Source organism: Primulina tabacum, chromosome 11 (genome assembly GCF_025594145.1).
Source record: "Primulina tabacum isolate GXHZ01 chromosome 11, ASM2559414v2, whole genome shotgun sequence".
Classification (NCBI taxonomy): Eukaryota; Viridiplantae; Streptophyta; class Magnoliopsida; order Lamiales; family Gesneriaceae; genus Primulina; species Primulina tabacum.
The window spans coordinates 6,796,659-6,823,927 of NC_134560.1; the positions used below are offsets into that span (position 1 = coordinate 6,796,659).

At 34.8% G+C, this 27,269-nt stretch overlaps 1 protein-coding gene across 1 annotated transcript; it reads left to right on the plus strand.

The window, feature by feature from the left end:
- Positions 1 to 9,137: 9,137 nt before the first annotated feature.
- LOC142517737 (NAD-dependent malic enzyme 59 kDa isoform, mitochondrial) lies at positions 9,138 to 25,589 on the plus strand. Its single transcript, XM_075620141.1, has 19 exons — positions 9,138 to 9,445; positions 9,852 to 9,948; positions 10,746 to 10,864; positions 10,951 to 11,118; positions 12,193 to 12,321; positions 16,212 to 16,272; positions 16,781 to 16,884; positions 16,967 to 17,050; positions 17,187 to 17,293; positions 17,402 to 17,495; positions 17,658 to 17,771; positions 17,960 to 18,025; positions 18,546 to 18,618; positions 23,612 to 23,698; positions 23,924 to 23,978; positions 24,065 to 24,136; positions 24,356 to 24,418; positions 25,023 to 25,137; positions 25,268 to 25,589. The coding sequence occupies exons 1-19, from the start codon at positions 9,311 to 9,313 to the stop codon at positions 25,337 to 25,339; spliced, it is 1,815 nt and encodes a 604-aa protein (XP_075476256.1). The 5' UTR covers positions 9,138 to 9,310; the 3' UTR covers positions 25,340 to 25,589.
- The last annotated feature ends 1,680 nt before the right edge of the window (positions 25,590 to 27,269 follow it).

The following is a 27,269-nucleotide window of genomic DNA, read 5'->3' on the forward strand; positions in this document are numbered from 1 at the left end:
AAAAGAGTCGAGAAAATCTCTGTGAAGTTGTGAAAAATCCTTACCCCTTTTGTGCAAAATCCGTCCGTCTGATTTTAAATCCAACTTCGGTACTGTAATCCTATCGACGTAGGCTACAACTGGACGTAAATTTTACTACGTTTTGACATGTTTTGAAATTATGATATTGTCAGAATTGCATGGAATTCATATATGATGTTCTGGACATGTTAGACATCATAGAATCGAAGTCAGATTAAGAAACAGACTGATTATGGAATTGTTATGATTTTCTGAAGTTAATTGACTGAGATATGATATCAGATTGTATTGGTATCGATTATTAGTTGAGAGAATTATTATCTGGTGATGTTATATTGACCGGGATATCGGGATTGTGCGATTATACCGTTGATTTTGAATTATTGATCAGATTGGTATCGATTTAAACGGTATATTGATATGATATTATTGATATTGCCATTGCCAGATTGAGGGATTGACAGAGTTTGAATTCCTGACCGAAACTACAAACGAAAGGTATAAGTCAATGTGGTATCGGGAGATTGACTTAAGTCGGTTTAGACTTGAGTTTCCCTAAATCACATACTTTACTTTATTGCATTGATATTTGCATTGATTTGATTGATGTACTTGTTTTCTTGATTAATAGATAACAGGTATTAGACGAGTAATCTTGTGACAGAAGTGCCTGATAGTGGCGGGATCGCCACGGGCACATTGCACGATGTCACAAGATAGTGTATTGGCGATAGTGCCAAAGTCTGTCACCGGATGATTGGTTATCGATGTGTATAGAATTTTTGTTTCTTCTATTATTGTTGATCGATGTCGTATCGGTGTGGATAGAATTGGAGCTTCTTCTATTACTGGTGATCGATATTAGATCGGTGTGGATAGAGTTAGAGTTCTTTCTATTACTGGTGATCGATACCATATCGGTGTGGATAGAATCAGACCTTTTTCTATTTCTGGTGATCGATAACTTATCGACGTGGATAGAACTGGAGTCTTTTCTATTACTGTTGGTCGATATAGGAATGCCAACTTCTGGAAACCGGGATCCCTAGACTAGGATTGAGTCTAGTCTAAATTGTGTAGCTACGAGTATTGTCGACAGTTTGATATTAGTTATGTTTCAGATTTTGATACATATTGCTGTTACCTATTACATGCTTTATATTTGTTTATATGATTGCATGTTTCGTTGATTTATACTGGGATTATAATTTCACCGGAATTATCCGGCTGTTGTCTTGTCTGTATGTGTACATGACAACAGGTGGGACATGTTCAGGGTCACGGAGATAAAGAGAGAGATCGTGATTAGAGTGGCGGCTCCGGACTTGGATTAGAGATAGGGTTGGACACTTGATATTAGCTGTTAAACCTTAATTAAATAAATATATGTGCTACAGAGTTGGTACTTTTATATACTGAGATGTATATATGTTTTTATGTCACTACGTTCCGCATTATTTTAAAAAAAAAAAATTTAGACCCTGTTTATTATAATTGAGTAATTAGTCCCAATGATGATTAAGAACATGATTAGCGTCCGGATCCCCACAATTGTGAAGTGATTTATGCATTAATCCTTAAAACTTTATTTTGAATGGTTGGTGCAAATATGCCTATCAATTTTTTTGTGGTTTGCTAAGGATTCTTACAATTACAAATACACCTGTCAAATTTTTTCCAATAATGGTTTAAAATGTACTCAATTTTAGGCTCTCAGTACTTTATTTGCCCCAAGTTATACTCAATTTTGTGGTTGATTGATATTAAACTTGTTTTTTCCCATTCAAATACATTTGAAGACTGGGATTTCTATTGGTGTAATTTAATACATAAAAAGAAAATGTTTTTACACTCACCATCAAATATGAGTAATGACCTAATTTAACATACAAAATACCTAAATTTGGATAGTAGATATCTTATTTGACTCATTTGATATTATTTTTTGTTTGAAAAGAAACTTAATATTCAAGTTGTCATCATAAATGAAGTCCATTGGAGTTTCATTGAAGATGCACAAAACGAAGTATTCGTGTGATTTAATACAAAAAAATAAACATGTCCCCACTAATTATCATCAAATATGAGTTAATGCATAATATTTGGCTAATTTGTGACCCATATTTTGTTTGAAAATACACTTGATATTCGAATGGTCACATGAACGAAGTCTTGTTGGAGTTTACATTGAAGATGCAATAGAATGAAGTATTCATGTGATTTAATAACAAGAAAGAAACATGCTCTCTATTAACCATCGAATACGAATAAGTACCCATATTTTTTTTTTTGAAAATACGCTTGATGTTCGAGTTGTCACTATAAATGAATTCATGTTGGAGTTTCCATTGAAGATTCACTAGGATGAAGTATTCATGTGATTTAATATCAAAAAAATTTCAACACTAACCATCAAACACGAGTAAGTACTTAATTTAACGTATAAGATACCTAAATTAAGATTTCAGATAGATGATTTGGCTTATCTCATACCCATATTTTGTTTGAAAATATATTTGATGTTCGAGTGGTCGTCATAAACGAAGTTATGTTGGAGTTTTCGTTAAAGATGCAATAGGGTGAAGTATTCATATTAATTCAAAAAAACATGTTATCCATATTTTGTCAAAAGTACACTTATATTATATTCGATAATATTCATTCATAATACTTATTAGTATTAATGAAAATACAAGAGGATAATTAATTTGATATTTTATTTATTATTATTATTTCACAATACTATTGTTAATCATCTATTATACTTGATAATATTCATTCATACTATTTATTGATAATCTTTCAATTATAGTATTCTTTCATTATAATTATTACTATTAATTAATAATACTTACCGTTAATATTCATTCATAATACTTATTGATATTTATGAATACACTAAGATATTTAAATATATCTTATATTTTGAATTACTAATTAATAATAATCGTGATAACCATCCATTATACTTATTAGTAATCTTACAATATACTTATGAGTATTTATCCATAATAATTATTGGTATTTTTTATAATAATTACGAGAAATGTAACTTTTCAAATTCGATGATTGTTCACACTGTACTAATAAAATGATACTTGTTTTGCCATTTAAGTACTCAATTCGATTATTTAATGTTCTGAAAAAATATTCATTGAGGTGATTGATGTGATATTATTTGTCAATAACAATACGATATATAAATTGATATAAAAATATCAATTTTAGTCAAATGATACTTTTTTTTCTCCTTAACTACTTAATTTATTATTCCATAATATAAAAAAATATACATTGAGTAGTTATTGTCACATTATTTGTAATAACAATATAATACATAGATTTATATAAAATTTAACAATTTTTAGTCAAATTGTAGAAAATATGCATTGAGTGGTTGATGTGATATTATTTGCCAATAAAAAGATAATATATAGATCGATATAAAAAAGTACTCCTTTTTATTCAAATGATACTTGTTTTGCCCCTTCAATACTCAATTTGATTATTTGGTGCTAAAAAAAATATTGAGTGGTTGATAGGGTATTATTTTTCAATAATAAGATGCTTCCAAGATTGATATAAAAAAATACCCAATTTTAGTCATATGGTACTTGTTTTACCCTTAAGTATTCAATTCGATTATTTGGTTTTCTAAAACATATACATTGAGTGATTTATATGACACTATTTGCCAATAATAAGATGATACCTTGATTAATATAAAAATACTTAGCTTTGGTCAAATAGTATATGTTTTACCCATTAAGTACTCAATTCAACTATTTGGTTTTCTAAAAAAATATACATAGGGTGGTTGACATGATATTATTTGAAAAAAAAATACTTAGTTTTAGTCAAATGATACATGTTTTGCCCTTAAGTACTCAATTCAATTATTTGGTATTCTAAAAAATATAATTGAGTGATTGATATGATATTATTTGTCAATAACAAGATGATTCATATATTGATCTAAAAGTGCTTCATTGTATTCAAATGATACCTATTTTTCCCTTCAGTATTTTTTGGAGTTCTAAAAAATGTACATAGAGTAGTTGATGTGACATTATTTTTTAATAACCAAGAGTATACCTAGATTGATATAAAAAATATTAATTTTAGTCAAATTGTACATGTTTTTTCCCTTAGGCCATCCACATTGAGGTGTTAAATGGACATTATTCTCCATTGTGAGTGAGCATCACAGGAGAGAGACTCTCTTATTTTTTAAATTTATTGTGAGCCCCATACGTTGCATCATCTTTTTTTTTTAGGTTTTTTTGGATTTTTTATTATTTTTTTAACTTTTTAAATTGATATTTTTTTCTTTTGTATTTTTTATTTTTTAAGGTTTTTTTGGATTTTTTAATTAATTTTTTAACTTTTTAAATTTTAAATTAATCAATTTTTTTGGATTTTTTATTTTTTATTTTTACTTTTTTAACTTTATATTATAATCGTTGGAAACTAGCCGTCACATGAGAAAAACAATATATATATATAGACACATTGTGCGAAGAGAGTTTCATTCGATTAACATACATTTTCGCAAACACATATGCTAAAACGTGTTTCCTCCAAAAACGTCTCATTATACAGGCAGCTCTAGCTCAAATTCCAGCTCGACAAGCGAAGACAAAGTCAATGTTGAAATTGATGAGTAAGCTTTTGATCCAGTTGAAGAAATGATGTCATTGGTACTTCAAAACCAACAACTTATGGAATCATATCAGATGAGGGAAACATGCACAAGAAGAAGGTTCATCCAAAGAAATCGTGAGGTCGGGCATGAGAGGCTTCTCAATGATTATTTCTCTACAAACCCGGTGTATCACGATGAAATATTTCGAAGACGATTTCGAATGCGAAGAGATTTATTTCTCAACATAGTGAATGCATTAGAGAATCATTCAACGTTTTTTCAACAGAGGGACGATGCTGTGCAAAGAAAAGGGTTGTCACCACTACAAAAATGCACAGCTGCGATTCATCAACTGGTTTACGGAGTCCCCGCCGACCATCTTGACGAGTACTTACGTATAGGTGAACCAACTGTCATCAAGTGTCTTTTCAAGTTATGTGAATATGTGGTTGAAATATTTGGTGATAGGTATTTGAGAAGGCCAAATACTGATGATGTTCAACGTCTTCTTCAAATGCATGATGAGAGGCACGGCTTTCCTAGCATGTTGGGTAGCCTTGATTGTATGCACTGGAAATGAAAAATTTGTCCAGTTGCTTGGAAAGGTCAATTTACAAGGGGACATGGGTCACCAACAATCGTACTTGAAGCGGTCGCGTCTCATGACTTGTGGATATGGCATGCATTCTTTGGGGTCGCAAGTAACGATATTAATGTGTTATATGAATCTCCCATATTCAACAACGTCTTGCAAGGAAATGCGCCGGAGATTAATTTCACTGCGAACGACACTGCATATACGAAAGGTTATTATCTAACAGATGAAATATATCCTGAGTGAGCTACTTTCGTTAAGGCTTTTCCTTTCTCGGAGGATCCCAAGAATAAGTTGTTTAAAGGAAAAACAGGAGTCCGCAAGAAAAGATGTCTAACGGGCATTTGTGGTGCTTCAATCTCGATGGACGATTGTCAGGGGTCCAGCTCGTTATTGGTATAGGAAAAAGTTAAAACAAATCTTGTTAGCTTGCATTATTTTGCATAACTTGATTGTTGAGGATGAGGGAGGTCATGTGACAAATTGGTATAACGATGAAGGTGACGAACTCACACAACCTATCCATGGCTCAAACCGAGGATTTCAGGATTATCTTCGGACAAATTCTGAGCTACGTGACACTCAAGTTCATCACCAACTTCGCGCATACTTAGTTGAGCATATTTGGGGGCAATACAACAATAATCCGTGAATTAGTATTTCAAATGTTATTTTTAATTTCATTAAAGTGTGGTTTATTCTTAGTTATTGTTTCATTTCAATTTCATAATTATATTGTAACTTTAAATAAATCGTGTTCACGCCTTGTTTAAATAATTTTTCTGTGGTGATATTTTTTCTTCGAACATCTACTTTATTTAATAGAAATATTTAAATAACATTAATATTATTTTTAAAATTAATAAAATTATTTTATTAAAAAGTAAGATTATTTTTAAAAATTAGAATAATGATTTAAATATTGTAAAACATATTTATCTAATATGAAAAAAATTTAAGATGATTGAGTGAAATGTAAGACCATAAATAATGAGTTTTAAACAACAAGTTGATTCGCTGAACATCTACTTAACAAAACTAAGATTCTCGTGTTTTTCAACATTAACTAGATATGAGAAAAATAATTTCTAGAAGAACACTAAAAAAAGAACTTTTTTATGTCAAAGAATGGTCACTATTTGCATCCGATTTGGCATATATCGAATGTATGGACAAAAGTGTAGGTACGTTTCACTTTATTATAATGTCATAAGCACCACAAACTTTCGAATGATATATGTGAACCCTCCCTTTAATTCCTCTCGGGTGGTGTTCAATGTCTTCCGTGCAATCAAACAAAGAATCAAATCGAATTTCCCTTTTTAACAGCGATCAGGTTAGTTGATGGAGAACATAATTCCTAGAATTTTACCTAAGGATGTTTATATATCATATCAGGAACCGATTATCTGAACTGAATCCGACGTCAATGTTTAATCGTATTGAGTTTCTTGAAAACTGATTCAGAACTATTGTAATCCGATTCAAAGTAATTTATTTGTGTGTGTATTGGTTGAAAAAAAGTGAAAATTCATTTCGAATACGTTATAATACGATTCAATTTGATTCGATTTTGAATTATATTTTACTCCTGATCAAATAAATCTAATCCAGAATTCAACAGGATTTGCATAGGTCCATTTATCCGAAATCCGAAAACGTGGAACCGGTCTAATCCGACAGGACAACATCCCCAATTTTAGATCCGACACAATTTGTTATAAACAACAATAAATAAATAATTATATTTAAAATAACTAAATCTGAAAAGGTAGAAGCATATTACAAATCACATGACATTCCCCGGCTCCAGCTATTCAGTTTCATTGCGACCTTTCTTTTTCGTTTCAGTGCAACCTTTCAGAAAAGTGAAAAGACTATATATATAAAATTCGATAATAAAATTTTAAAATAATAAATTTATTGATAAACATATCATTAATGCAAATAATAATATATGATCTTTTATAATAGTCGATCTCACATAATCCTAACAATATATATAAGCCTTTTTTGGCAAAATTTGTGTGAGACGGTCTTACGGATCGTATTTTATGAGACATATATCTTATTTAGGTCATCCATGAAAAAATATTATTTTTTATGCTAAGAGTATTACTTTTTATTGTGAATATCGGTAGGATGATCCGTCTCATAGATAAAGATTCGTGAGACCGTCTCACAAGAGACCTACTCTTTTTTTAAACCATATATAAGCATATATTCAATTATGAAAAACTTTCATGATTTTTTAAAAATAATTGTATCCAATATGTTACACAAGTCTTTACAAACATTAAAAAAAATATGATGAAAAATCTACCAAAAGAGTGAATTTACAACACAAATACATTTACAATTACAAATACCATTATGTTGAATACTAGCGATACAAAATAACATGAACAACTTAATAAAACTAGACCAGATTTTAATCGTACATCACATATTTATATTTGTTAGATAGATCGATATGGTCCATATCAGTGACCAAAAATAATAGTTTTCATAGCAATTTTTGTGGGGTGTATTCAATTCAGAATTTTGATGACTTTTAATGACTTTTTCAAATGATAGATTTTTATGGATTTGAAAGATTTTTATTGCCTTTTATGGATTCTCACAGATTTATATAGATTCATGTAGACTTTTTTGCAATATTTTTATAGATTTTTGTGAAATTTTTTTTAATAAAATTTTATACATTTTTTACTTAATTATAATATATTATTTTTTATTAATTTCTTTGAACCAATAATTAATTGACATATATAATATATTCAGTTTAAAATAGTTTTTTAATATTTATATTAATTAATAAATATACTTATTTAAAAGTTAAATCATTTAATGCTTACATGTGTGTATATGTGGATTTGTATGCATGTTTGTAAATTTTTTAAAATACATCAATTGATTAATCTGTAATCTTGTTTGTGAATTGATAATATACATGTGAAAAGAATATTATTTAGCATTGTGTGGATATAATTTTGTATAAAAATATCATAGCTTATATATTAATTGAAAATGATAAAAAGAATTTAAAAAATCATGGTTGTTGCGAGGTTATTTAATTATTAAGAATTAAGCGACTGTTTTTGGAGCATATTTTATTATTATTGAATATTACATTAATTTGTACAAATCATAAACTAAAAATCACAAAATCAATTATAGAATTCAAAATTTCCTATGATATTAAAATAAAAAATTATTAAATAAACAATTAGCCAAAAAATGAAAAATTTGAAAGGAAAGATGAAAATATATATAGAGATACACTTTGAAAATTTGAGAGAATGATAGAGATAGATGAGAGGAGAGAAGATAAGAACTGAGGTGATGTGAAGCGATAGAGAGAGAAATAAATAGCTTGTGTATGAGTTAGAAATTTTAAAAATTCATCCAAATCTTTGGGTTGAACCAAATACAATTTTTGATAATTTATAGTTGTACCTTAAGCTTTAATGTTTGTATGTTAATGAATTTCATGAAATTATTAAAAGTCTATTGAAAATTTGAATACATATAGACTTTTATAGAGTTTTTAAAAGTCAATGTTGAACACCACTTGACTTTTTAAAATTCTATGAAAATCTATTTTGAATATCACTAGACTTCTATAAAATATGTAAAAGTTTTAATTGAATACATATAAACTTTTAAAATCTATAAAATTCATTAAAAATCAATAAAACTCCTGCATGGAATACACCACCACTGTGTTGATCCTAAACCTTATGCATGTAATCCAAAGTCTTAATCCATCAAAAATCAACGGCGTTTGATCCAAGCCCGATGAGAGATACCCATTTTGCCCTTGCTGCTATCCTGCCCCATTTATTACGGGAAGCTGTAGTTGTTTTCGCGTCTTCACTGTCAGCTTAGTCGTATCGAGTTCCATTTCAACTTTCAAAGACTAAATCGTCAGATAAAAAGTTAAATTCTGTCTACGAATTCATCGAATCTAATGTGAACTTGTATGTATATATATATATATATATATATATATATACACTCGGGTTTCGTTGAGTTATAGGAGGGGAATGATGTGGAAGGCTGCGAGATCTGCGGCGTCGAGTCTCCGCCATTCGCGGCGGTGGATGTCGACTGCGATTCCTGGACCGTGTATTGTGTACAAGCGTGGTGCAGACATTCTCCACGATCCCTGGTTTAACAAGGTTTGTCTGTTAGCTATAAGTTTCGTTGATTTGACTTGATCAATCTTTAGATTGTTGAGTGACGCTTTGTTTTTGCATTTCGAGATCTATATATGTTTTGTTCGACTCCAAGTTGCTTCCTTTGTGTTTCTTTCCATTTCGGTTCGTCTGAAATGCGTGAAAGAGAGAAAGCATGATATATCTCTGCGCGATTCGAATTTTCTGTCTATTGTTGAATGAACAAAGAGGCTGTGGATATTAACTAAAATAGAAGTAACTTTGTGTGCTTATTGATTATGCATTGGCGTGATTTATTTCCGTAGGCTAAGAAAGTTTACTGATGCATAGAATAATATCAAGCGATTGTATATTTATTTGGGGTAAGAAGCCATCTGAGCATTTCTGAAGATTCAATTCAAAAGAGCAGGATACAGGTTTCCCTTTGACGGAAAGAGATCGTCTGGGGTTACGTGGGCTCCTTCCACCTCGCGTGATATCATTTGAACACCAGTATGCTCGTTTCAGTGAGTTAGATCATCCGTACACTCTATTTTTGAATCTTTTAGTTCTTCGCTCTTTGATACTCATTGTTCTTCTAAATTATTTATTGGATCAACATATTGAATGGTATTTTTCATGGTCTCTCAAAAAATGCAATAATCTGAATCTTGTCAAACCCTGTGTTGCTCTGTTTTATTAAAGCCACTGTCTTCTGGATGACGTTTACCTGACATCTTTTCTGTACTATAAATAACGAGTCCCTCATTTCTTTAAGTGCAGAATCCTCCTGAATTAAAATTGCTTTTATAAGATTTTATAGAGCTTGTCGTGGTCATTTGTTTAAATTCGTTTCTGTACTATCAATGATGAGTCCCTCATTTCTTTAAGTGCAAAATCGTCCTTGGTTCTAATTGCTTTTATAAGATTTTATAGAGCTTGTTGTGGTCATTTGTTTAAATTTGTTTATGATCAACAAACTGGATAAAAATTATCACAAAGGAGATAGGTGTTGTACGCTCAGGAGAGAAGATGGTTTGACTTATGGTTTTTCAATTTTTATCATCTGATTAAGAAATAAGAATGGATTTAATTATATATGGAATCATAGATGTATATGTTTGCCAAGCAAAGGATGTAATTTATGTATTTTTTTTGTTGTCGTAAATTATCCAAGGGGTATTCTGTTATTTTAACACATCTTTATTTATGTCTTCAAGAGTACAGAAATCAACCTAGCAGTTAGTTTATACATCTATCTGGTACATTATTTTATAATGTCCAGAGCTTGTAGATTATAAAGTTAATCCTTCTTCTGTTTCAGTGGAGTCATATTTGTCATTGCAAAAAAATACTCAAGGTCAGCCCAATAATATTGTATCCCTTGCAAAATGGAGAATTTTGAATAGATTGCATGACAGGAATGAAACATTATACTACCGAGTAAGTTTTTTTGTTACATGGCTTCTATGGAGTTAAACCTTTTTAAGATCGGTATTAGCCTAAGTGATCTTTGCTTTCTTTTGCAGGTTCTCATTGATAACATAAAGAATTTTGCTCCAATAATATATACTCCAACAGTAGGATTGGTATGCCAAAACTATTCAGGGTTATTTAGACGTCCACGTGGGATGTATTTCAGTGCCAAAGATAAGGGGGAAATGATGTCTATGATCTACAACTGGCCTGGTCGTCAGGTATTGTGCGGAACTTGGATGTCATCTTCATTTTTACCTTCTTTGCAGTTAAATAATTTCTCTCTTCAAACTTGATATATTTTTTTTCTGTGATATTCAATCTGGAAAATGTCAAGAAGCAATTGTCAGGACCAAAGACCTGTGAGCATGAGCATAATTAGGCATCCTAATTTTCATTATTTATAATTTTATTTGTAGCTTTCACTCTTCTGCACATCAGCCTGTGATTTCCTAAGAAATTCTTATATGCTATTATTACCTTTGGTGCTGTATAATTTTCTTAGAGGTAACACAGCAATATCATTATTCTTCTGTCATTGGTGACCATTTTCCTATGGAGCAGGGTCAAGTTTTATTTGTTGTATGAAACTGATTGTACGTCAAGCTGCCCATCGATGCACTTAAGATGACTATAGGCAATATGAGCTTTTGCATCATTTCTGTGGAAAATAGTCATGTGATATTTACCTTTGTCACCTTTACCGTTGGCTCTTTAGAAGCAGCTGTATTAATTCACTGTTTTAAGATTATATTTCATACATGCCATGAGCTCCTTCTGTGTCCTCTTTAACTTTAATTTGACTCTTTGAAAATTTGCCACCCATTTGTCTACCTTAAATGTCAGAAAATTAATATTCTCACAATCAAGCCAATGAAGTTTTTCTCTGACAAAGTCAAATTTGAAAAAATTATAGTACCTGGAGAAGTTCTAGGATCCTATGGGAAAGTGTTCCTTGCTACTGATTTCACATTAACAAATATATCATATATATTTTAACAAATTACTATTGCATAAACCTTCTCTTCTGACCATGGTTTTTCTTATTGATTGATACTAAACCATGTCATTTTTTCCATACATTGATCATGAGAAAAAGAAAGTATATTGAGTATGCCTTCTCGCACAAGTGTGGATTATGTATGTGATTTTCCTTTTTGTGAAGCTATTAAGTTTGATATGAAATTATCACCTTGATTGCAATTTTTTTAATCTTATGCAGTTTTAAAGCCCTGAAATGATATTTTACCAGCTACCATGATTAGCGTTACATCCCAAACCATTTCTTGTTGCAGGTTGATATGATTGTGCTGACAGATGGCAGCCGTATCCTTGGTCTGGGTGATCTTGGTGTTCAGGGAATAGGCATCCCAATAGGGAAACTTGACATGTATGTGGCAGCTGCTGGCATCAACCCACAAAGAGTACGTTCTACTGGTCCCTCTCTGAGAATTTGTATAGATGACAACCTAGTGAAGTGACATATTCGCGTTTTTGTGCCCTAGCCGAAGATTTTGGATGTGGAATGATTTTTTATAATTTTATTGGTGAGACATTTCAATCACACTATAAAAACACATAAGCATGAATATATGCAAGCATCTTGTATTTATGCATGTTGGTAACTAGCCAACCCTTTGTGGTTGACCAAATTTAGGGTGATCTCTTTTTTTTTTTATAGAAAACTAATTTTATTATAATAATCAGAGGTTACACCATTTTGGCGGATGAGTAATCCGCTGGAAAGTTACAAACTAACGAAAATGCAAATCAAAACGGCCTCATAACAATCATCTCACAACCATACAAACTTTCAATCCCTAACAAGATCTGAAATGCTCAAGTGTTTATAATCTTGCAAGTTGATCGTCCAGGTAGCCACTCTGAATTTGATTTTATCCCATACTCGATCGACTGACTCCGAGGCATCTTCAAATATCCTGCTATTTCTTTCCAACCATAAGGACCAGTAAATGCATTGAACCGTTAAATACAAGAATTCTCTGAATTTCTTCCCTATGGGGCACACAGAATCTAAACGGAAAAGTTCCTTCGCTTGCCTCGGGAAAGCCCATTGAAAGCCTAGCTCTTTGAGAACATTAGTCCAAATACCTCTCGAGAACTCGCAGTGAAGGAGGAGATGATCTTGATTCTCCTCATTTTTCCGACATAAGCAACACCACTTCCTTCCACCTTCTTTGCATGGATTTGCATGTTTGCAGCTTCCCCAATGCCACAATCCACGAGAAAATCTTAACCTTTTGTGGGACTTGTATTTTCCAGATGTTTTCATAATAAGTGAATGTAGGAAAATTAGAGATAGGAAAAAAAGAGTCATAAAAAGATTTGACAGAGAAAAAGCCCGAAGGATCTCCCAACCAAATTCTGAAATCCTCAATACCCGACTGCAGTGTGACAGACTCTAAGACTCCTAACAAAGTAGTGAACTCACTTGTCCCACCCTCCTTAAGATCTCTTCTAAACCTCACATCCCACACGAAAGTAGAGCTCCCCCCCTAATGGCGACCTCTAAGAAATGACGAATAGGTTTATTCTTTGAAATGCAGATACGAAACAAAGACGGGAATCTGCTTTGAAAAGAGACACCTCCCTCCCAAACATCCTCCCAAAATCGAATTAAATTACCCTCTCTAGGCACCACACTAATAAGTTGATGAAAAGCCTGGTAAGATCGAGAAATAAACTTCCAAGGACTTCTGTAAGTCGTCTTATCCGCCAACCCCAAGTCCCATCCATTTTCCTGTAACCCATATATACTCTTTATGACTTTTTCCCACAACGAATCTTTTTCCACAGAACATCTCCACCACCATTTACCAAGAAGAGCCTTATTCCTGAGACTAATATTCCCCAATCCCAAACCTCCTTTTTCTTTTGGTCTGCATACCTGCTTCCATCCGACCACATGGCAATCTTTCTCCCCTTCTTCACCATCCCACAAAAAATCCCTCATCAGTTTTTCCATTCGACTAGTCACCGTTATTGGCACTTTGAAAAGGGACATGAAATAGGATAGCATCGCACAAAGCACAGCCTTTATCAAAGTAAGGCGACCCCCTCTTGATAAGAATGATTTCTTCCAACTTGCTAATTTCTTGGACATCTTTGATAGCACCGGTTCCCAGAATTCAGTTTTTGTGGGGTTGCCTCCCAACGGAACCCCCAAGTACTTAATAGGCCACCTCTCTTTGTTGCACCCAATTGTGTTAGCCAAATCATTGATTTCCTCTTCCGAACAGTTCAATCCCAGCACTACAGATTTTCCGAGATTTATTTTCAGCCCTGACTTGTTGCCAAACAGATTAAGTATGTTCACAATTGCCATCACATCTTCTTTCGATTTTACAAAGAACAGAATATCATCAGCAAATTGTAAATGTGAAATTACAATTTTACCTCTCCCAACTTCGAGACCCATAACCTCATTAACCGCCCTTGCCCTATCCACCATCCTTCCCAACACATCGACTACTAGATTGAATAGGAACGGCGATAATGGATCTCCTTGTCTTAATCATCTCTCCCCTTTTATCTTCCCACACGGTCTTCCATTTATGAAAATTGAGAAAGATACATTAGATACACATCCCCTAATCCACTTCCTCCACCTCTCGCCAAATCCTTTACTACTCAGCACGAAGTCCAGAAATCTCCAATCTACGTTGTCATATGCCTTTTCCAAGTCGATTTTGAGCACCCATCCTTTCTTTTTTTTTCCGTCGGTACTCTTCCACTACCTCATTTGCGATTAGGCAGCAATCTAGTATCGGTCTACCTTGAATAAAAGCACATTGGTTATCTGCGATGATATTACACAAAACTTTCTTTAGTCTGGTTGTCAAGACTTTAGCCAAAATCTTATACATGCTTGTGATCAAACTGATTGGTCTAAAATCTTTAACTTTCCGCGCATCGTTTTTCTTTGGGATGAGGCAAATATATGTTTCATTTGTAATACCATTGACAATCCCATCGGCGTAAAATTCAGCGAACACCTTTACCAAATCCTCTCGCACTGTATCCCAATTATTTTGAAAGAAGGCCATTGTGAAACCACCAGGCCCCGGCGCTTTTGAGCCATCACAATCAAACACCGCCTTTTTGATTTCCTCCTCCTCAAATGGTTTTTCCAATTCCTCCGCCTCACCCCTCTGTATAGGACTCCAATCCAGCCCATTAAAACCCCTCCCAACCTCATTCAAACTCTCCCCTACACCCTCCGATCTCGTAAACAACTTCTCGTAATATTTTATGATCTCATATTCTATCTGTTTTTGCTCAGTAACCAATCTGCCATCTTCCAATTCCACTACCTCTATCAACGCCTTGTTCCTTCTGTTGTTGAGTAACGAATGGAAAAATTTTGAGTTTTGATCCCCTTATTTGAGCCACTTAACTTTTGCCTTTTGACTTTGAATTTGGAAATATGTGAATGACACATTTTGCAATTCGCACCTTAACTCCCTTCTTTCCATGTTTAGCTCTTCCGACCAAAAACCACCCGTCTCCATCTCATCCAGCAGGTTAATCTTGTTACTCAACTCTTTGATTTTGACACCCACGTCGCCAAACACCTCTCTGTTCCATTTGGACACATCTGTTTTAATCAATTTCAGTTTCTGCATAAATTTGTATCCTTCCCACCCCTGGATCCCTCCCTTGTTCCACCATGTCTTTACCAACTCTTTGAAGTTTCTATGTGACAACCATGCATTCTCGAATCTGAAGGGAGCCTGACCCCATCTCAACTTAGCGGTATCAAGCAAGATAGGGTGATGGTCTGAAGTAATTCTTGGGAGCACCTTTTGTCTGTAATTGGGGAACAAATTTCTCCACCCCCCGAGAATAAATATCTGTCCAAACGACAACAAATCGGCATTGCTCTGAAGTTTGACCACGTGAACTTAGAATTCAGTAGTGGGGGGTCGAAGAGTTCCAACTCTTGTATCAATGCATCGAAACACAACATGCTTGTGGTTAAAGATTGACTGTTCATTTTTTCTCCCGTAGTTCGTACCACATTAAAATCTCCTCCAAGACACCAGTTTTCCCCACAAATCACTTTCAAGCCCGCTAACTCATCCCAAAATATTCTCCCAATCTTGGCTTAACTGGTCCGTAGATTGCCTAAAACCACCAAGTTGTCTCATCCTTCCAACCGATCTTTCAAAACAAAGCTAGATAATTTTAAAGATATTGAGTGTATATCAGTCTTGCAAGTATTTTTCTTATTTGTTTTTGGTTTTATGTTCCTTCTTTTTGGCGCACGGAATTAAATCGCCCATGTTTCCAGATACTGCCAGTTATGCTTGATGTTGGCACAAACAATCCAAAGCTTCTTGAAGATCCCCTTTGTGAGTGAACATGATTAAGCTTATTCATGTCTTGGTTTACTTATTATGCCTTTTACCTTCTATTCCTTCTCTGATTCTATATCAGGCTTTTTGTTTCTTGTTCTTACTTTAGACATTATTGTCTCCCCTGAAGTCAAATCATGTCTTCATGTTAGTTGGGTTAAGATACTGTTTAGCTAAATGCTTTGTGTTCTGTTCAAGAAACAAAGAGTTGCGAAGCTCTTTGATTATTACTCTACATGCTCGCTTACATCTTTAACATTGGAAACTCATACATATGCTATTTTCTGCTCCAATTTTGTTATATATTAAAGCACCATTTGGTTCGGTTGATATAATGATGAGTGATTATTTATTGAATGATCATGTGTACCAAAATATGCCTAAAAAATTATCTCAATCTTATTTCTTGGTTAGGGCATCTCTATTTTAGATGTAGTAAAATCCTTTAAGCTTTTTGCTGATAGATGACTCCTGTAAGTGTTGTTTTTCACGTGATTGTATACAGATTTAGGATTGAGACAACCAAGGCTGGAAGGAGATGAATATTTAGCAGTTGTTGATGAATTCATTGAAGCAGTTCATGCACGTTGGCCTAAGGCTGTTGTGCAGGTATATTTGTATTGAAAACAAATTTTGCTAATGAGTAATGACGCACTTGCTAACAATTTGGTTGTTGAGACAATGTTCCCAGTTTGAGGATTTCCAAATGAAGTGGGCTTTTGAGACACTAGATCGTTATCGTAAAAGATTTTGCATGTTTAACGACGACATACAGGTAAACTGGAATCAGGCCCTTCCTTCTATCCCTCTAATACTAGTAAAAACTGTGAAACTTAGTCAGATGTTCTGGCGGTAGTTTTATGCATCTGTGCACTAGTGTTCTTATGATTATTTTCTGTCTTCTTATGTAGGGAACAGCTGGTGTTGCTTTGGCTGGGCTCCTTGGTGCAGTTAGGGCACAGGGGCGGCCTTTGACTGATTTTGCGAACCAAAAGATAGTTGTGGTTGGAGCTGGAAGGTTGTGTAGTATTGGTTTTTACATATCTTTACATGATTGAAGTGTGTCATGATAAATCCACATGGGGACACTTTGGTTTATTTTTTCACTTCACTGTGTCGATTGCAGCGCTGGACTTGGTGTTCTTAAGATGGCCTTACAAGCTGTTTCCAGAATGATAGAATCAACTGCAGATTCTCACTTTTTCCTGCTTGACAAAGATGTATTGGTTTACCTCTTTCAAGCAATATTAATTTATGTTTGCCAATGTCAAATCTATGTTATTCTCACTGCAATTTTTATTTTATTTTCAAGTATCTTAATTCAATTTTTCTTCTTCATTTTTTTCTTCTTCTTTGATTATTTTTAATATGTATGACTGCAGGGTCTAATAACAAAAGAAAGAAAAGTTATTGATCCTGCAGCTGCTCCATTTGCTAAATCCCATAGTGAAATTGAAGGACTTGGACTTGGTGAAGGATCCAGTCTCATTGAAGTGGTAAGTCTTTTCTTTAAAACCAGTTAAAGTGTTGTCATGAGATTTAATTGCCTGGAAAGCGTTGAATCATGTTTAATATTGATATCATTACTCTCAAGGTTACTTGGTCTTTGGAATTACTTATGTTTTCCTTCTTTTAGTTACTAAAACTTTGCTTTGAAATTTAAATTTTTGACTCTTTGATGCAGGTGAAAAAGGTTAAGCCACATGTGCTTCTTGGTTTGTCTGGAGTTGGCGGTGTCTTTAATGAGCAGGTGTGCAACCATTTTGTTGAACTTTCTTCTGGTACCTGTGTTGTGAACCTTGATTTTTATTTTTCCCAGTGATTTGACTTTAATATTTTATCCAACATAATGATTTCACATTCACCTTAATTAGCGTCGTGATAAGAATCTCTGCCATATTTTACATGTTTCCTGGCTTCCTTTATGGCCCTGTGACTTCTTTCCACCCATCATCTGCATAATTTCATTCCAACATAGTTTTTTATGCAAACTTTTTTTTTTGAGAAAAGCATGTTTTTCTCTCTCTCTCACCTTTGTTGGTTTTAATCTTGTAATCCAGCATTCTAAAATCAATTGACTTTTTACTTTTCGAATTCTCATTTCAGTGGTCTTTGCAATGTCCAACATTGCATGCAACATAATCAATTTGTTACTCAAGGATTTATGTTATTTTTGTGGGAAGAGAAGATACTGACCTGTATGCTTCCTCGCATCAAATGTATTTCTTCACATGATAATTCTTATTAAGTTTTAAATCTTATGTGGCCAGGTGCTTAGGGCCATGCGAGAGTCAGACTCCACTAAACCGGCTATTTTTGCGATGTCAAATCCCACAGCAAACGGTTTATTCTGGGCATTCTTTTTCTACCAAATGTTTTGTTTATTATTGTCGAAGTGTGATGTAAATTAGGGTAAAACCAATTCCCTTAATTAAGGGATTCGGTTAGTCAATATGCAGATTTTTAGGAATTAGTTAGTTAGTTTCCTTTTTCTGTTATTCTAGAGTATTCTGTAAATCCCTATTTATGTAACCTTTTACTGACTTATTGTATTATCGAACAAGGAAGAAGTTATTCCTGAATTATTTTTTCCACATGGTATCAGAGCCCTAGGACATTAGTCTGGGTTTATTCCGCACATTCCAGCCTTCATTGCTGTCCAGTTTTCTTCAAGCCTTCATTGCTGTCGTTTCTTTTCTATTTCCCTATCATTCACCATGTCAATCTTTGATACTGCCATCTCCAGCAGTTCGTCTCTCCCTGATGATACCTATGCTGTCCAGAAGACCGGTGACCTGCAGAATATTCGGGCCTCCAATCGACTCAACGGGAAAAATTATCTCAAGTGGTCCCAATTCATTCGCACGTATCTCAAAGGCAAAGGAAGAATCAGCCATCTTATTGGAACGGGACCACCGAGGGAGGATCCAAAGTTTGACGCTTGGGATGAAGAGGACTCTATGATCATGTCCTGGTTATGGGACTCCATGGATCCCGTGATCAGTGACACATGTATGTTCTTCTCCACAGCAAGGGAAACTTGGGACTATATCCGCCGCACCTACTCAAAGGCCAAGGATGCTGCTCAGGTGTATGAGATAAAGACTAAAACTGCGGCCCTCAAACAAGGTACCAAATCTGTCATTGAGTATGCTTCTCTGCTGCAAAACCTATGGCAGGAACTTGATTATTACCGAGTCTTTGAGATGAAATGCCCGGAGGATGCTGTACTATTGAAGAACTTTATTGAGAGAGACCGAATATATGATTTTTTGGCCGGATTAAACCCTGAATTTGATCAAGTAAGAATTCAGGTCCTTGGCCGAGAGGACACACCGTCCCTAGAAGAGACGATCTCACTGATTCGCTCAGAAGAAAGTCGCAGGGGTATCATGCTTGAGCCACAGCACATGGATGGATCAGCACTTGCAACAAAAGGAGAGGATCTAGAGACGAATAAGGCGGCTGATATGCAAAGACCATATCCAAGTAGAGAAAATCAGTGGAAGGGGAACAAAGACACCCTATGGTGTACTCATTGCAAGAAACCAAGACACACAAGGGAAAATTGTTGGAAGCTACATGGCAAACCACCAAGCAAAGAATGGGGAGCCCGAGTAGGGAAGCCGAGACCTCAAGCGCACATAGCTGAGGATCAAACCAGGGATGAAAACTCAGCAGCAGAGGGGCTTAACCGAGAGGAGATTGAGAAGCTAAAAAATTTGCTGGGGTCCCTAGAGAAGCCTTCTGGTACATGTTCTCTAGCCCTCTCAGGTAATGGTTCATTCTCCTTTTCTGTAGATGCCCCAGGAACCCTAAATGCCAACTCTTGGATAATAGACTCTGGTGCTAGTGACCATATGACACCCATATCTCAGATTTTTCACTCTTATACACCATGCCCAAGTAACAGGAAAATTGTAGTGGCAAATGGCTCTGTGGCTACAGTGGCAGGCTTCGGAGACATACATATCTCCCCTATGCTTAGCCTAAAAAATGTACTTCATGTGCCAAAACTGTCCAGCAGCCTTGTCTCCATCCATAAACTCACTCGTGATCTTAAATGCCATGTTACGTTTTTTCCTTCCTATGGTGTTTTTCAGGACCTAGCTTCGGGGAGGAAGATTGGACTTGCTAAGGAAAGGGGGGGCCTTTACTACCTTGAGTCTGCACCACAAGCCAGGAGCAATTTGTCCTTGTTTAGTTCATCCAATAAAGATACCATTTGGCTACACCATTTGCGCCTTGGTCATCCTTCCTTTAGGACTCTAAAAGTTATGTTTCCTTATTTATTTCAAGGATTAGATATTTCGGAATTTCATTGTGACACATGTGAATTGGCAAAACATACTCGAGTATCTTTTCCTATCAGTAATAAAAGAAGTTCTTCTCCTTTCCATTTAATTCATAGTGATGTATGGGGTCCCTCTCGGATACCTAACATTTCTGGGGCCCGCTGGTTTGTCTCTTTGATTGATGATTGCACTCGTGTCACATGGATATTTCTCCTTAAACATAAATCTGAAGTTAGCACTATTATACCAAATTTCCATGCGATGATTCAAAATCAATTTGGAGTAAAAATAAAAGGGTTTAAGACAGACAATGCCACAGATTACTTCAACCAAATCCTATCACCCTATTTCCTGTCACATGGCATTATCCATGACTCATCGTGTGTTCAAACACCTCAACAAAATGGGGTGGCTGAAAGGAAAAATGGACACTTGCTAAACACTACCCGAGCCCTACTTCTTCATGGAAACGTTCCTAAGACCTATTGGGGGGAAGCTGTCCTTACAGCCACACACATGATTAATAGACTTCCTTCACGGGTGCTTGACAACAAGAGTCCAGTAGAGTGCCTTAACAGCTTCTATCCTCACTTTAGAACCTCAAACGGACTCATCCCTAGGGTATTTGGGTGCACTGCCTTTGTTCATGTCCATAACACCCAAAGAGATAAGTTGGATCCCCGAGCCATCAAATGTATGTTCCTCGGTTACTCAACCACTAAAAAGGGGTATAAGTGCTATAATCCTTCTTCCAGAAAATCGTACATCTCTATCGATGTTACCTTCAGTGAAAATAAACCGTTCTTCTCCAAGTCCTCTCTTCAGGGGGAGAGTCCACTAGAAGATAGTCCTTGGGAATCCTTTGAGCCGATCCACACTCTTGATCTCCCTCCTATACCAACCGTGCCTTCTAACCCCACAAATGTGTCATCTTCCCACAAGTTTCCTAGGTTCTCTCAGGTGTACTCAAGGAGGAAGACTGCCCCGGAACAGACTCAAGTCCAAGCTTCCAATCCAGACTCCGGAAATGAGACCACGGTAAGTCCCGAACACCCTTCTCATATTCAACAGAGTGAAACACCAACCATTGGCCCAACAAATGACCTAGACCTTCCTATTGCCATCAGAAAAGATACCCGGGAATGCACTAAACGACCACTATATCCATTATCTCACTATGTTTCCCTTAAAACCTATCGCCAGCCCACAAAAAATATATTGTCAGTTTAAACACCATTGCAATCCCTACTACTGTCTCTGAGGCATTGTCAACAAGGGAATGGAGAGATGCCATGGGAGAAGAAATGAAAGCATTGGAAAAGAATAAAACCTGGGAGGTTGTGAATAAACCAGAGGGAAAGAACATTGTTGACTGTAAATGGATTTTTTCACTGAAATACAAGGCTGATGGATCCCTTGAAAGATACAAGGCAAGGTTGGTAGCCAAAGGGTATACTCAGACGTATGGAGTTGATTATCTGGAAACTTTTGTCCCGGTTGCCAAAATGAACACTGTGAGAATTCTTTTGTCATTAGCTGCTCACTATAGCTGGCAACTTCTGCAGTATGATGTTAAGAATGCTTTCCTCCATGGTGACTTAGATGAAGAAATCTACATGCACATCCCACAGGGTTTTGATGGAGAATCAAGCAATAAGGTGTGCAAATTAAAGAAGGCCCTTTATGGGTTAAAACAATCTCCAAGGGCATGGTTCGGGAGGTTTGCAAACTTTATGAAGGAATCTGGATACAAACAAAGCCAAGGTGATCACACCCTCTTCATTAAACACTCCTCTGCAGGGGGAGTAACGGCTCTTCTAGTCTATGTCGACGACATCATAGTAACCGGGAATGATGAAGAAGAAAAGCTCGAATTAAAGAGAAGATTGGGAAAGGAGTTTGAGATAAAAGAACTGGGCAGGTTGAAGTACTTTCTCGGTATTGAGGTGGCTTATTCTACACACGGGATTCTCATCTCTCAACAAAAATACATTACAGACCTACTTACCGAGATAGGAAAGGCTGGGTGTAAACCGGCCTCTACTCCAATGGATCCGAATCACAAATTGGGAGAAGATAAAGAGGAACCAGCAGTTGATAAAAGGATGTACCAGAGGTTAGTTGGTAGACTCATATGCCTTGCTCATACTCGGCCAGATATAGCCTACTCAGTCAGTGTGATCAGCCAATTCATGCATGATCCAAGAGAGTCACATCTTCAAGCTGCAAATAGGGTACTTCATTATTTGAAAGGGAACCCAGGGAAAGGGATTATGTTCAAAAAGAACGAGAGGCTTACAGTAGAAGCCTACACCGACGCTGACTATGCAGGATCCCTAGTAGATAGAAGGTCTACTTCGGGGTATTGTACGTTTCTAGGTGGCAACCTAGTAACATGGAGGAGTAAGAAGCAGAATGTAGTGGCCAGGTCCTCAGCCGAAGCAGAATTCAGGGCGATTGCTCAAGGACTATGCGAAATACTATGGCTAAAGATTATTTTGGATGATCTACGAGTCAAGGTCGAAGGTCCCATGAAACTCTACAGTGACAACAAGTCCGCAATCAACATTGCACATAATCCTATACAACACGATAGGACAAAGCATATTGAGATTGACAGACACTTCATCAAAGAGAAATTGGAGAGAAAACTAGTGTGTATGTCTTATGTTCCAACCGGGTGCCAGTTGGCTGATGTTCTGACTAAGGGACTAAGCAATTCAAGTTTTCATGGGCTCATATCCAAGCTGGGAATGGAAGACATCTATTCCTCAGCTTGAGGGGGAGTGTCGAAGTGTGATGTAAATTAGGGTAAAACCAATTCCTTTAATTAAGGGATTCGGTTAGTCAATATGCAGATTTTTAGGAATTAGTTAGTTAGTTTCCTTTTTCTGTTATTCTAGAGTATTCTGTAAATCCCTATTTATATAACCTTTTACTGACTTATTGTATTATCGAACAAGGAAGAAGTTATTCCTGAATTATTTTTTCCACAATTATATGGCATTTTAACTTTTTTGTGCTAACTCCCTGTCAAACAGCTGAATGTTCCGCTGCTGATGCTTTCAAATATGCTGGTGAAAATATAGTCTTTGCAAGTGGAAGTCCTTTTGAAAATGTTGATCTTGGTACTCCTTCAAATTTGTCTATGATTTTCGACGACTAATAATTATGACATTTTATAATTGAGTTGAATACTCTTCCTCTATGAAAGTAAAGAGCATCTTACACTTCAAGTTTCTCTTGCACTTTCTCTCTGGGGGAACAAGTAGAAAGAAGTGTAGGCAATTACATAGCAGTTGCATACTCACAAAATTTTAAGTCGAATAACAATTTCATACAATTTGTTGCAGGGAATGGAAAAGTAGGTCACGTGAATCAAGCAAATAACATGTACCTGTTTCCAGGGTTAGTAATGACTGTTTATAACTAAACTGGAACTTAATGCTATTAGTATTGAACAATTATTAAAAATTATGGTTCTGGTCATTAAGGATTGGCTTGGGAAGTCTCGTCTCTGGTGCTCGCATCATAACGGATAAAATGCTGCAAGCTGCTGCGGAGTGGTATGGAATATCATCTTTTACATTATGACTTAATGAATAAATATGCATGAGATATAAAGGTTTTTAAATTTGAAAAGGGGTTAGATTACTGTGCTTTAATGAATGCTCTAATCTAAGATGGAGTTCAGTATTTCTTGTGTTTGTTTTCAGAATAGTGCATTGTTGATGATAGCTATCTTTCACTAATTTGTCTTATTCTCTTCCTTTTACTTTTTTCAGCCTTGCTTCTTATATAACAGATGAAGAAATTCAAAATGGTATCCTTTATCCTTCTATTGACAGGTAACATCTCCAATTTCTCGGGTGATGTTGCATCATTTTATTCCCTTTTTTGGCTAATCCCATGCCTTTTTTTTCTTTTTTTTTTCTTCTTTAATTGATTCCCAAGTTTGATTAATATTTGAAAGAAAGGTGACAAGATTATGCGGGAATTTGTGCCTATGTTAAAAGCGTGAAATTTGTCTCCCAAATTTCAATGACTTTTCAAAGCAGAGGGGTGAGCGCTGTATTCGTCCCATCTGATATCCATTCTTAAAATTGATATCACGTGATTAAGTGCATCTCTTCTTATTTTCCACCCCTAACACTGAGAGAGGTTAATCCATGATGTAAACTGATAGAGCAGAACATACTTTAAATTTTTATGGGAAAGACATGGTGCATTTGTGGTTGCAAATCATAACTTTTTTGGGAGAAATTACTCATGATCTATGGGATATATACTGACTGACACAAACAACTGAAGAACTTTGATGATAGTTGACTTATCACTTTGGAAGGAAAGCGTATCTTTAGAAAAAAATGCAAATGATCATATTAACATACAATCAATACTCAATATGGTTTGGCGACTTCTAATTTTTTTTTTATGTTTTGTTGTGATCAGTATTCGGGATATAACGGCGGAGGTCGGAGCTGCTGTTCTTAGAGAAGCCGTTGCTGAAGAAGTTGCCGAAGGGCATGGTGATGTTGGGCTCAAAGAACTGTCACACATGTCTAAGGTATAGTCTGTTTATTTCCAAAAATAAAATGTAGTTTCATGTTTGTTAAGTTGTAGTTTTTCCAACAAGAGATTTAGTGTGCGTCTAACTTACCCACATTTAGTATATTAATTTATCACTTCGGATGCAGGAAGAGACCGTTCAACATGTGAAAAACAACATGTGGTTTCCTATTTACAGCCCTCTTGTTCATGAGAAGTGAAGAAGCTTTTACTCTATATTAAAGGCAATTATTTTTCTGCAGAATGCTTAAAAATTCCGCAGCACATTGTGCGTGTTCGTTATGCCTAATTAATAAAAAAAATTATGAACTTAGATATAGAAGGTGGTGGCCTAATATTTATTTATTCTAAATTAGGCTCTTTTTCCTAAACTGTAGTTGATGTAACAAATTCTGTGGACTTTAATGATATAATTTTATTTCTAATGACATGCTTTTTATTGATTTGTGAGCCGATTGCAGCTAATTTAGGACTAACTCTTTGTGCATGTCAATGAATTGTGTCGAATTGTGGCAACTTTAAGAGAATACGGATTGATCTGGCAACTTATTGAATAAAAATATTATTAATTATTTACTGTAATACTGGTTCAAATATAGTGTTACATGTACAAAATTAATGTTGATGACAACATATTTGGGTAAACTCGTTTTTTTTTTTTTTTTGATAGGTTTCATAAACTCGATTTTTTATCTAATGCAATTCTTATTAGGTCTCAGATGATATCGACTTGTTTTCTTTAACTTTTGAAATGAAATGATTCAATTATCAGTTTTATAACTTATCAACAATTTATTATGACAAAAATGTAATCTTAGACTCTTTAATATCAAAGTAGTCGAATTCTTTTACCAATCGAACCGATAGATATTCATTATTGGAACCGAACAAACAAATCGGACAAAAATAAAAAAAAAATGTTTAGGCTTTTCAAGATTTTTAAAATTAAGGCTTTTCAGTTTTTTTATTATGTAATTTTCCTTGGACTGAAGAAAATATTTATGAAATCATAACAAGGATACTCAGTAACTCATTCGCACTATCTGAACATCCTTTCGCTATTTTTAGACAGCAATTAATATTACAACGAACAATATTAACAAATATCGATCACCTACTACCGCGATAAACACAAAAAATACACCGCTCCCCACTACTGCAACAAATAATATATCGCTTCCCTATTACTATGACCAACAACATCAACGTGCATTGCTCCTTTACTACTGCGAAGTATGTGAGCGACATATTTTAAAATTTTATAGATAAATTTATCATAAATTCCAGGCTTAATAAAAAAAATTATATTGAGCCTAGAAAAAAAGTAAATTTTTACGATACATAGGGAAAAATACTTCGAATAATAAACTTATTTTGGATCAATTTATGCTATTATATAATAGATTTTTTTAAAAAAATTATTATGGTGAGAAACTAAGGCGTTGTTTGGTTGAGTTGGGAGTGTTATCAACCAAAAACATTGTTTTGCGTTTCAAATCAACAATGAAAAACCATAGTTTTTTTAAAATTGGATCAGACCGCCTAGTAAACGAGATGCCACTATGGTTTGATTGATTGAGTCGTTTAATAAACCGAATTTTAATTGACCCACAAAATATCAAAAAATCGATTGGATTTGTTTAAACCACTGGTTCAATTACAAAAATCCCACAAAGTTATTTCTTATTTGGATGGAATGACCATGAAAGTAAGGGCATTGTGCATGGAAAGAAAATGAAGAATCTAACGTGACCAAACTCCATCTCTTGTGCAGTGTAAAGGAGTTGAAGGACTTGCAAATGTCACTCTGCATGGTTGCGTTTAAATTCTTGTCAAACAATTATTATTTTCTAACATACATTTTTTTTATCATTGAGACCTATTAAAACACAAAGAACTGTCTTTTGTAATTCTTTGTTGAACACATGTTTGATAAACGAAGATATATTGTAGAAAATATTAATTTAACAATATATTTTTAGGATGCATGATGTGGCATTTCTTGGTTTTTACATGATATGTCAATTATTCGGATTATTTTCTTATGCAATAAAGTGTTTAATTTTGTATTTAACAAGAATTGACCCACTAATTCAACCTTCGGTTAATTGGTATAACAAGCGACCCACA

What these genes read in the sequence shown, in the direction of transcription:
- LOC142517737 (XM_075620141.1), top strand. Translation starts at nt 9,311, where the DNA reads ATGATGTGGAAGGCTGCGAGATCTGCGGCGTCGAGTCTCCGCCATTCG. An exon ending in ACGATCCCTGGTTTAACAAG is followed by an intron (nt 9,446 to 9,851) that starts GTTTGTCTGTTA and finishes TCAAAAGAGCAG; the next exon opens with GATACAGGTTTCCCTTTGAC. An exon ending in CTTTATCCTTCTATTGACAG is followed by an intron (nt 24,419 to 25,022) that starts GTAACATCTCCA and finishes TGTTGTGATCAG; the next exon opens with TATTCGGGATATAACGGCGG.